At 39.8% G+C, this 12957-nt stretch overlaps 1 protein-coding gene across 4 annotated transcripts in view; it reads right to left on the bottom strand.

Annotated features, from left to right (window-relative positions):
* Positions 1-853: 853 nt before the first annotated feature.
* TBCEL (tubulin folding cofactor E like) overlaps positions 854-12957 on the bottom strand; it is a 69574-nt gene continuing 57470 nt past the window's right edge. For all 4 annotated transcript variants that reach the window (XM_061146182.1, XM_061146188.1, XM_061146167.1 and 1 more), the window contains exon 8: positions 854-4820. In XM_061146182.1, the coding sequence (XP_061002165.1) occupies positions 4502-4820 (319 nt within the window). In that variant the 3' untranslated portion in view covers positions 854-4501. The remainder of the gene's footprint in view (positions 4821-12957) is intronic.

The following is a 12957-nucleotide window of genomic DNA, read 5'->3' as shown; positions in this document are numbered from 1 at the left end:
GTTGGAGAACACAGATAACTTCTTTTCCAGAGAAGAGTTGGAAAGACAAGCATGACTTCAAAGGTTATCCTTCCTGTTTTACATGTATTCTAACAACTGTTAGAAGGTATAGTGCTGTTCAGTCCAGTGGGGTAATGGGTGTCTTGATATATGAATACCGTGCAAAAACTCAGAGAAGCTCATAATAAATACTAGTTAAATAGAACTTAGCACAGAGGTTAAAACTACAATTTTCTGAAATTTGAATATGAGGTAGAAATAATCTTAAATTTAAACAGATCATGATACTTCTGCATTTCTGAAGAACTGAGAAAAAATGAGAAAAAATTTAATAGGTACTGTCTTCTAAATACTGTAACAAAGTATACATAGTTCTTGGACTTCAGTTCTTGGTACAAGGTTCATTTATAACAGATCATTGAGAAATTATTGATAAGCAGATATGGTTCAGTCCCCCAAACGCTAATTCTTATACCAAATTATTTTCAAAGGAAATAAGTGTCACTTGGAACACTGTCACAAAATCTTAATTCATCTAAATGAGATTCTTACTCAAAAAGGGGGATGCCAAATATCTCAAAGGTGGGGTTTTTATTTTTAAAAGAGCATGTTAGAAGTATAAAACTTTGCTAACAAAAAAGTAGTATTTCCTATCATATTTTGTTTTGCAGCTTTAATCTCTAACTTTGACAACATGCCAAGTAAATTTCTTAAGCTGATCAGATTCTTACCAACTTAGGCCCAGTTCCCCAGAGGACTCAACCAGAGCACTATTGTCGACTTTTTGTTATATAAAAATAAACATGTACTTTGACGACACAACTCCAGAAAAAAAAATCAGAACACAAAGAGAAAGTGGACTTGGATTTTTAATTTTTTTAAAGATTATCTCTCTATATATATATTAATAAAAAGTGCAAAGAATAGACCTTCATGTTTAAATTATATTCTAAAATAAAATATATATATTTCCATTAACTGCAGGAGACAACTGGCAAGTAAAGAGCCTGAGAGAGTCCAGTCCCTCTCCATCACTACAATGGACACATATTCGAAGGAAGCACCTATGAAAAATAGAGTGTTCACAACACACCTGGTAACACAGAGAGCTTCTGGGTGTTCTTGGAAGCAGTTGGTTTGCATTTGCAATCCAACATGAAATGAGGGGAAAAGTCAAATTCCTCAATGGAAAGGACATTGCTTAGAACAATCTATTATTCTGCATTCTGTTTTATTTGCCCTGGAACCTAGCACCTCCCATGGAGCAAGCCACCCTCAACACACGGGCTCCTAAAAGCTGTCACCTGCGTGCCTCAAACAGTGACAAGTTACTGGTGTAACATGTCTTCCCTGTTCATAACACTGCTGATTTAGCAACATAGCTGAAATATTTGCTTAGAACTGAACTTTCTTTTCAAGGAAACAAACTTTTAAAACATAGCATCATAACATTTGGCTTTGTTACATACAGCTCATGTTTTGGGCTTATTTTCACCAAAAGGTCTTAAAGGAACAAGGGTTACATAATATCTGCTTTCTTAGGTATTTACAGTCATGGTGGCAATAGGTTACAGAAACAATAGAAACTTTCAGTAAGAAAAAAAGATACATGACTCTGAACTTTTTTTTTTAAAGCAATGTGGGATATTTCAACAATTCAAATTCAAAAATTTATTTCCACTGTGGTTTCAGCAGCTCCATGCCCACATGAAAAGGATGCCTCAGTTTTGACTTGGTTTTCTTTTATTACTCCTTTCCTTTTTCATAACTGAAAAGAATTTCTATTTTAGAAAGGATATGTTCTATACACTGTGCCTGTAGCAACATTATCTGTAATACTGGCTATGACAGAATTTTGCTTCATAAATGTCAATGATATGCTCTCGCTGAATCTGGATGAAGTTAACATTAAAACAGATAAGCTACAATCAATTATGCATAACTTGTTGACTCAAAAATCCAGTCTCTCTTCTCCTTCTTTTTGGCCTGTTATAAAAATAATTTTGGTTACAAGTGTCTACACAGCACCAATTTTATTTCAAGAGCAGCATCTTTACTCGGCCACCCAAATAAGTCTACATGTATACATGCTCAAACAGCTTTTCTTATTTACTTCTGTTCTGTAACTCTAAAAGACTGATAATTGCATTAGATCTTGTCTCAATCAAAAATCATTTAGCAATTATTAGAACCATCAATTACAATGTCCCCCAAATACCCATGGCCATTGAATTAAATGAAAAGTTCCCTTGACATGCAACTGTGTAATCGGAGAATTATGCCTGCAGCTGATGGGCACTGTGTTCTGTAGTAGCAGAAGGAACAAGTCTCCAATAGTAAAAAAGCATTTTCATAAAACTTTGTCATATATAAAATATCTTATTAATTGTTACTATTTCACTGATGATTAAAGCGTAACACAGGTGTTCGCTCTGCTTTTTGCTGTGAGACAGTCGTGGGTCAGACAGCCTTAAAAAATAAGAGCTCATCTGTTTCCCAGGCTGACAAAAGCGACGGGCTCAATTACACTGTTTCTCTCTCATACTCGTCTGCACTCACACGCACGTACACAAAGCACCCACAGTTTTAATTGTCATGACACTGTTGCCACACTTTTTCCCACCTCCAAAAATCTGTCAGGAAAATGTGATCGCAAAATAATTATTCTTGTCTATACCCCACCTGGATCTCCATTGTTCATTTTTATGATTTTGAAAGATAAAGTCTGCAGCAGAAGGAGAGCTGGCCTCATTCATCTTCCTAAACCCTTTGGTTTCTACCTTCAACGTTACAGTGAATGTAGATTTGACTCAGCAAGCCTGGGTCAAAGGCTTTACAGATACTGAACCTGAAGTGCATTAAGAGAATAAATATCTGCTATTGTGGCCTAGGATGACTGAAAAAGTAGCAATAATAAACACAACTTTGTATCAGAGAAGGGTTTACAAGAGTCATCTAAAAATTTCATAAGAAATTAAGTTTGTAGAAGCGATGGAATCATGTAACCAAGGTCAAAAGGTCAAATGCAATCAGATAACAATTACATTCTTTGAAAAATACTTCATGTGCACATTTTCTGCCCCAGTGGCACTAAGTCCTTCTCAAGTCTCCCTTCGGTAAACACGGTGGATCCAGAAAAACATATCAAAGAAAGAGACTACATTGACTAACAAAGGAACAGAAGAACAAACCAAAAGATGTCAGAGCAGGTAAGGACTACCTTTTAAAGGAAAGTGCTTTAAATATGATTGTGCATAAAACATAACTTGGAGGCAAATCTGAAGTTTTGACACTTATACTTTACTCAGAGATTAGTCAGAGCTGTTCTCCTGTAGGGGCAACTAAGTTGAAACATAAAACAAAAAGAATTGTTTAATTATGACATCACAAAATCTCAGGGAAGAACTGGGAATCAAAGATCCCTTTGATGAAAATTTCCCACTTCTAACGCAAAGTGCGAGAGCAAAGACTTCAAATGATGCCAGGCAGGAAAGTCACGAAACACTTTCTCCCATATCCCCTCTATGTGACTCCCTCACACATACTACCAAGAGTATATTAGGTAACTCTTAGCTCTCCTGGCATGTATATCCATTGCACTATTGGATTCTTCATAAAGTCAGGCCTCCATTCCCAATAAAGTAATGAAAGAGACAGACATGAAAAAAATACATTCAAAAAGCAAAAAGCAAAGAACTCTGGGATTTGACCTATTTCATGTCAGTAATGGGTGATCTACTGGGGGAGGAACATTAAGACCGGGACAGTCACACACACAGAGCTCAGACTGCTCGTGCCTGCGCTTCCAGCAGCCGGCGTTCCTTCACGGACTCTTCTTCCAGACCCTAACAGAACTAAAGGTTCCAACTGAGTACCTGAGATCACAATCAGGTTGAGAAACGCTTGAAACACGTGAAATTATTTCAAAAGGGAGAAATGAAGAACAAACTTACCCAAGTTGAGCAATGAGAAGTTAGTTATGGACAGAATAAAACTATTGGGCAAACCTGCAGACAGGAGTCATAAGGAAAAACGGAACTCAAGAAGGAAAGGAGAGAGGGAGGGGAAATGGAGGAGCTGAGAGAGAGGCATGCCGGGCCTTCCTGGAAAGATTCCTCGTCTCCTGATTTAAGCGCAGAGGCCCTTCTGGGGGCCTCACTGCTCACACCAGCGCCACAAGCGCACCTGGGTGGTCATGACGACCAAGTGGTGGACAGATGCCTGTGAGCACAGTTGGAAGTCGGTGCTGCCCGGTCATCTCTCGTGAGGGTGGACACAGGGGCTGGGCATGTGGCCAATTCTGGTGGCAGAGCTGAAGGAATCGGCGGTAGAAAATACCAAAAACAGCCCCCTGACCCATTTTAGAGGGAAATATACAAAATCCCCCAAAGCCTAAACAAAACAAAACTAAACAAAACAACCTTCTCCCTCCTGAAGAAAACCTCATGGAACAAATGCCCTGCAAGTCCTAATGTGTATGTTCTCACAAGGCTGGCGGAGGTTATTTTGTCTTGGATTCCACAAAAATTTTGTCTCCATCCCTAATGCCAAAAGAATGCAAGGCTCGAGAGCTGTACTTCATTTCCTCTGGGCCAAAGGGCGCTTCATGGTCAAAATAGTAGAGAAGCATGTTGCTCGTGGGTAACTGAACTAGAGTTTTTAGCTGTTTCTTTAGTTCTGCTACTGTTTGGTCCAGACGAATGCTCATCTCTTCCACCTGGTCCTTAAAGTGGACTTCTACTTTCGCACTGCTCTGGGGTCTCAGGTCCACTTCTGCCAAAGGCTCCAACTTCCCATATTTTGTGATTAGTTCATGATACCTAGAAGGGAAAAAAAAGCAAAACAGTGACAGCCTAAACTACTAGCGCATGAACTACTGACTTCTTCAGAACTACAGGTAAACTACTGGTATTCTCAACATCTTTCTAATATCCTACTCTAATATTATATCTGCTTACCTACCTACCTATCTACTGTGATGATGTGGAATCTGTGATCTGATATGGTTGTCTCCCTGAAATCTCAGTAAAACCCCATCCTTGCAGACAGGGGGTTTCTTCTAAAGATGGCTATCGTGCCTGCTGCTAATAATTATGGAAGAATAGGCTTAGAGAGGAGAGGAGAACCTAACAATTAATGAAAGAATAGGCTCAGAGAGGAGAGGAGAACCTAAAAAGGTAGACACTACAAAGGTTACAGACAGAAGTCCAGTCACTCTGTAGAACCTACTTGCTTGGGCGTCATCATCAAGAGGTATAGATATCTAAGACCATGTTTTTTGGTAATAGCTGGAAAGATGGACATAGACCAGCAGTTTCTGACCCCAGAGAAGCCATAACTTACAAACAAAAACACTGTTGTCAAAAATAGTTGTATATTATCTATTAACTCTGATTTTTCAGTGATGTTGTGTTTGAATGGTTCTGCCTAGCCTAGTTGACAGTAATACAAGGAGTTCGTGGAAGAATCAAGAATGTGTTCCTATAAAAAAGTGGTAAATGAGGGATACAAGTTCCCTGATCAAGGTAGGAATTAAAGAGCCAAAGATACTAGGAGAAAAGTGAATTATGCAGGTGGGACCAGGGCTAAAAGGACAAGTTTCCCATGTGGAAAATCTTGTCTCATCTGCCAGCTTTGGAGGATGTAGGTTTGATCTCCCTGAGGAAGCTGAGCAGTTTTCTACAAACCAGAGAGGGGAAAAGTGCTAAAAAAGATCTCATATTAGCTTTACTATAACCAAGATATACTGAGGTTAATTCTGGATCAGAATACAGTTGGTCATAAACTTACTACTCCCCCATGTTTTCCACCCTACTTTGGCTTTCAGTTCAGTTCAGTTCAGTCACTCAGTCGTGTCCGACTCTTTGCGACCCCATGAACTGCAGCACGCCAGGCCTCCCTGTCCATCACAAACTCCTGGAGTTTTAACTCAGTTTAAATAAGTGTCGTAACTAGGTTGGTAGAACACTGAAGCTGCAGTGAGACCTCTGTGGTCAGGGATGAAGGCAATCATTGCCATGAAGCGGGGGACCAGGTAAAATATAGCACCGGCCTTGGAGTCAGAAGATCTGATGTCAGAGTCTTGACTTATAATTAGTTGTGTGACTTAGCAACTCACTCAAACCTTTCATCTCTCAGATTCCTCACTAGTTAAACTGGGATAATAAGTCTGGTCTTCCTACCTTATAAGACAGTTGTGAGGATCATACAAAATAACAAATGAGTAAGAACTTGTAAATTCTAAGTCCATATACAAATAAGTATTAAGACTCCATTCCTGCTGTCTGGGACTTATATTATTAAAACACAAACACCCTTTAAAAAATGTATGACTGAAATCTACTTAGTAAGGACTTCTTAGAAAAGGTGGTGGTATGATGAAACACATTGCAGAAATTTCTCCCAGGTCTTGGACCCCCAAAAATATTTTTTAAGGGTAAAATATTACCAGCAGCAACTAATACAGAAAAAGAGGGAACAGTCTTATTGAAATAGCCTTTTAAAGGGAACCAAAAGCTTTGTGCTATGTGGTTTTGTTAATAAGCAAGGATCCTAATTCGACCCCTGGAAGACATTATGGAAAAAGAAGGTAAGGAAACAGAATCCTTACCAAGGTCAGTACCTTGAGTGTACTGATCAACACTTTTTAATTTAGAGCAAATGGGGCTGAAGGAGAATGGAGTCCTCTGGGAGGAAGACTAAGGCCATCCCTCAGGGATCAGAAGGTTCTACACCCCACTGCCAGGATGTCAGGATCGTAGCAAGGGGAAACAAAACAAAACACAATAGTCCACACAAACAAAAAACAAAAGCACCAGGACTTGAAATTTTCCAAGGCTCCAAACTGAAAAAGCAAAATGACTCAAAGTCCAAGGGTTTCTTTCTGTTGCCCAGTCTCCTAGTATATGACTTCAAGTAAGTGAAAATAGGTTATGATAATTTAACAAAATCTTGGGAAAGATAGCAGAACCCAGGGGTCAAATAAAAGCTGAACCCAGTTCTACAGATGTTTTCCTTTCAGATTACAGGAAAGTAGATAGAATTGTAACACCCCAGACTCTCAGACTCTGTCCAGGAGGGACAAAAGAAACAGCGGTGAGGGGGTCAAGGAGTTTACTTACACCATGTTTCAGCAAAGACACGGCCTAGAGAGAGAGACTCACTTTTAAGCATAAGCAAGAAGATAAGACAAAGAGGCAACTAAGCACATACCACACAGCAAAAGGAACAAAAGAGAGAAACACATAAGTAAAAGGCAGAGGGGAACTCGATCTCAAAGAAAATGTCTCAATTAAATGAAAATGCCCCACAGATACTCCAAGGTGCAGAAATTAATGAGTGCATTAATATAATAAAACGGGAGCTCAAAGATAAAGGATAAGCAGCAGAATGAGATGAAAAGTGAGATTTCAGCACCAGTGAAAGAGACTAAGCAAAATAACACATTTCCTACCAAATAAATAAATTAGAAAAAGCATGACCCAGGAATATTATACCTCACCAAGTTTTGTTTTGTTTATTTCCCAGAAATAAACTTAACAAGGAAACTTAGGGAATAAGGCACCCTTGAGTCTTTTTGAAAAAGAAAAACACTAGTCAACAATGAGATTAAAGAACTAGTGGTAAGCCCTGAATCTATTTAAATATAAAACTAAAAGTTAATATTATAGCTGTATAGTCCTATACTTATTTATACTTGACATTATAGTCAACTGAATTTATCTCAAGCATAAACATATTTGTACACAAAAGTATGGCCCATGTGCAGAAATTAGCCTATTTGTTATAACCAGTCAAGTTTATCTACAAATTAAATGACCTATAAATTAGGACACTCTAAGGTCTTATAGTTTTCTCAAACTCAACATGTCCAGAGATAATTCATTGTTGCTCCCCAACCTTCTCTTCTAGTCTTTCTTATCTCAGTAAATGGCACCAGAAACTATCTAATCATACCAGCCAGAAACTGAATAGTCATCCAGATTCCTTCCTATCTCTTTTCTCCACTTCTCCCACTCAATCAATTGCTGTGTCATACTAATTCTATTCCTAAATATTTCATGAGTCTATCTGCATCTTTTTGCCCACTTGTCTTGTAAATTCAAGCCACTATCATTAATAACACAGATTGCCACAGCTTTCTTTGGATGCATAAGCTGGGTGAGTCTCCTCAGTATTTGTTCCAACCTCATCCTAGAATGCCTTTCTATACTGCAAAGATGGAAACTACATTTACCACCCTTCTTTTCAGGTGAGATTTAACTTTCATCAATCTCATTCAACAGCCCTGGGGAGAGAGAGAGTGGCTCTAGCAGACGTGGGTGGGAACAGCTTGGTTAGAGGCTTCCTAATGATCAGATGGAGAAGGCAATGGCACCCCACTCCAGTACTCTTGCTTGGAAAAATCCCAGGGATGGGGGAGCCTGGTGGGCTGCCGTCTATGGGGGCGCACAGAGTCGGAGACGACTGAAGCGACTCAGCAGCAGCAGTGATCAGATGGTGTTCACATAGTGTGTTCCTGCAGTCAGCTCCCCTGGCAGCAGCTCGCTGGTCTCCAGGTCACAGCTAAGGTGGTGTGGTCCACACCCAGGGACAGCAGCTTCCTGAGTCTCCCCTCATCTGGTGCTAGTGGAGGAAGCAGTGCCCTTGGTGGTCTAGTTCTGCAGCACTACTCTAGAGATAATGCTAGGGAGGCAGCCTTCCTCAGATTCTATAACATCTTATTCATTGCATTAAATCCCTTTCTTCTTAAAATAGCTCATGTGGCTCCTCTTACCTGAATCTCAAATGATATTCCTGTCAATGGTTTCCCACAACCTCAGAGTGACTCCCCAATGACCCTTGTCTATATTACAGCCAAAGTCATTGTTATAAAACACAAATTTGACCACAACACTCTTCTCTTAAAATCACACAAGACACAGAGAATAAAGTCTTAAGTCTTTAATATGATTAAGATGGGCAGAATTTTTCCCTCCCCAGTCAGCTCCATATCCTGGTGTTATTCTCAAGATTATATCATGTTATGTGGCACAGTTGATCCTAAAATAGGGAGATTAACTGGATGCCTGCTCAGTCGCTTCAGTTGTGTCTGACTCTTTGCAACCTTATGGACCATAGCCCACCAGGCTCCTCTGTCCAAGGGATTCCCCAGGCAAGAATATTAGAGTGGGTTGCCATGCCTTCCTCCAGGGGAATCTTCCCAACCCAGGGATTGAACCTACGTCTCTTATGTCTCATGCATTGGCAGGAGGATTCTTTACTACTAGTGCCACCTGGGAAGCCCATTAACTGGGTGGGGCCTAATCTAATCACATGAGCCTCTAAAAGCAGAGAAACTTCTCCAGCTAACAACAGAAGAGGAAATCAGGGAGAGTCCAAGCATGAGAAGGACCTGACATGACACTGCTGGCTTGAAGATGAAGGGAGGCACATGCAAAGCAAGAGAAGAAACAGAATTAAGCTGCCATCCTGAACAAGCCTGAAAGGTGACGCCTCTCCAGAACCTCCAGTGAGGAATACAGCCCAGTTGACTCCTTGATTTTGGTCTTGTGAGACCATAAGCAGAGAACTCAGTTAAGCCATCCTGTGCTCACACTTCTGACCCATAAAAACTGTAACATAATAAGCAGACATTGTTTTAAGCCACGAAGTTTATAGCAATTAGTTATAGCAGCAATAGAAAACTAATACTTTGATTATATAGGTGGCTTCATGATTTCATTCCCATGTAACTCTCCAAACTTATCTTGTATCATCAATATAACCACATCCTATACCTGTTTTCTACTTATTTAATCTTAAAATCAAGGTTTATTTATTGATTTTGAGGTAAAGTCAGCAGAGTTTTGTACATGGACAAAAGCTTGGATATAGACTATAACAAATACTGACTCTTTATGCTATAAAAATGAAGAAAAAATATTAGAGTTGTGACTCACAAGAACTACTACATACACTGAATATGTACCCCTAAAATTACATAAGTGAAAATCATAATTTTTAGATAATATGTTTATCCCCAAATCTTTATTTTGGATTATTGTTAAGCAGGGCAAATAAGTAGATACAAAAAAATCATGATTTTACAAAATGCCCAGTAAATTTTAGAAACCAATTTCTTGGTCTACCGGCTTAGATATTTTATTCATTATTCAAAAGTTCATCTAAACAGAACTATACCTGCATATTCTGTATTATCTGAGCTTTTCTTAGCATCAGCCCAAAGCTATAGCCATAAGAGGTAAATGGCTTTTTTCTTCCCAAAGCTGTATGATTTCTGATGATTAAGTAGTCTTCAAGATGAATGATCTCAATTTATAGTCTACCAATCAGTACTTCTATCTGGCTATTAAAAAGTGTTTAATATTGGTGAGTCTCACTTCTGAAGTGGGCAAAATGCTATAGGCCTACCTTGGAAGATACTACTGACAAGGATATACTGTAATAAGCAAATGCTAAAATGTAATATATACTGTGTTTGTGTTCAGGAGTTCTGAATACCATTCCCCCATGGCTTTCCAACAGAAAATGACCAATCACAAGAGAAACAAAATTTACTACACACAGCATAAAGGCCAGCATGGCCACATGGGTGACTGAAAATGATAAATGGAAGCCAAATGCTAGCTGCAACCTTGTGAAGAACACTACCCACAGACAAACTGGCATTGTGCTTCTTCCTCCTTCTTATTAAATAAAAACACCCACAGAGAGAAAAGCTTCTTTCAACTTTAAGAGTGAATGGTGAGGAGTGAGAAATTAGTTACTTGTAAAGTGGCGTTGCGGGAGGCACTAAGGCGGGGACTAGAGAATGAAGCCACGCTCAGTGGCGCTGGCGTTGGGCAGTCCACTCCCAATGCACATAAACACGCCTTCACACATGAGGGGCTCCTGGGCCACGGCACACCTGCCTAATGTGACAGACACATGAGCATATTTTAGTAGCGTGATGGTCAGGTTGGGAGAGGTATGTCCCTTTCTCCTTACTGCCCATTTTCACTCTTGATCCCTAAGATAGCTAGGAGCATTTCCTCAATTACAATTCAGTCACTGGTCTATGAAGCTAGAATAGAGACCTGGCACACTACTTGAAAAAGACTGTAGGTTCCTACCACAAATCTTAGTCTGAGGGAGAATTTATGAAAAAACCTAATCCCCAAAGATGAACAGAGACAAAGGTTACCTTGCAGTCTTATAAACTATCCTAAGCAATGTGAACATAATATTTTATATAATTTTTAGGAACATGGAAGACTAAAGGAGGCCTAGAAGCAAAGATTTTAAGCTGGCAGAAAGCTCCCACATTTGGACCTCATGTCTCCAAATCCATAAAAGCAGCTGCTCACAATCTCAAGGAGCATCCTAGAGAAACATGATGAGTTTCACATAAAATGCAAGTGCATCACCACAGTGGCATTATGGGTACCCCAGAAGTGCTCCAACCCCCCTTTAGAACTACCGGGAGGTGTGCTCACGGGGACCTGTGCAGCAGTGGCAAGCTAACAATTCTACTACTCTACTGACTCTCAAGGGCAGAGTCATACTGAATCAACCGGAGTCTTTATCCTAAATAAAGCTGTTTTACTTCAAAATAAGGTCTTCCCTTATGGCTCAGCTGGTAAAGAATCCACCTGCAATGCAGGAGACCTGGGTTCGATCCCTGGGTTGGGAAGATCCCCTGGAGAAGGGAACGCCTACCCACTCCAGTATTCTAGCCTAGAGAATTACATAAACTGTATAATCCATGGGGCTGCAAAAAGTTGGACACGACTGAGTGACTTTCACTTTCAGTTCAAAATAAATCCCTTGAACTGTAAGGAGATCAAACCAGTCCATCTTAAAGGAAATCAGTCCTGAATATTCATTGGAAGGACTGATGCTGAAACTCCAATATTTTGGCGACCTGATGCGAAGAACTGACTCCTTAGAAAAGACCCTGATGCTGGGAAAGATTGAAGGCAGGAGAAGGGACGACGGAGGATGAGACGGTCGGATGGCATCACCGACTCGATGGACATGAGTTTGAGCAAGCTCCAGGAGTTGGTGATGGACAGGGAAGTCTGGCGTGCTGCAGTCCCTGGGGTCACAAAGAGTCGGACTCGACTGAACGACTAAACTGAATTGAAATCCCTAACACAGACATCTGTCTCTTTAAGGAATGCAATAAACAAAACATGAAAAATCCCTTATGCTTCACTTGGTTGAACAAAATCATTAAGTATAACTAGAAGAAAACTATTTGCATAGTTTACTTTGTTTCCCAAGGTATTGCAAAGGATTCAAAATACATTTCAAACATCTGATTGCTGTTATTTAATCTCTCTTGTATGGTATGCTTTCTCTCTTTTTTGACATGGTATCATACCATGGCATGGGAGAGGAAATGGCAACCCACTCTGGTATTCTTGCTAGAAAAATGCCATGGACAGAGAAGCCTGGCAGGCAACAGTCCATGGGGTCGCAAAGAATCAGACATGACCGAGCATACACACATGCACGCATATCACGGCATATCAAGGAAGTTGCCACAGCAGTCTACAGTTGGGATTTTGCACTCTACTTAAACAGTTTCCTCAAAGTCACCAACATCTTTTAAAACACATAAAACATCACTTTTCAGAAGCAGAAAAGATCACAGAGATCATCTACTACATACTTTACAGATACGTAACTGAATTTAGGGCCAGTTTGCTATGCAAGAATAAAAGGTAGGAAGTAGAATTCAGGTCTTGTTCTCAGACCATCATTCTTTCTCAGTTATCACCATCTTAATGATTTGCTGCAATAATGAATATTGTTCTAGAAATTCTCTTCTCCTTTTACACTACATTACAATCTCTTTTAATAGGTTCTTTTTTTACCATCTACACTTGGGTAGTACTCAAAATTCACTCCCAGTTCTCATCCCTTTTCTCTCTGTGATCTTCCATCATGGAGCTCATTCTCTCACTTAAA

This window comes from Dama dama, chromosome 1, assembly GCF_033118175.1.
Source record: "Dama dama isolate Ldn47 chromosome 1, ASM3311817v1, whole genome shotgun sequence".
Taxonomy (NCBI): Eukaryota; Metazoa; Chordata; class Mammalia; order Artiodactyla; family Cervidae; genus Dama; species Dama dama.
This window is presented reverse-complemented; position numbering and strand designations above follow the sequence as displayed.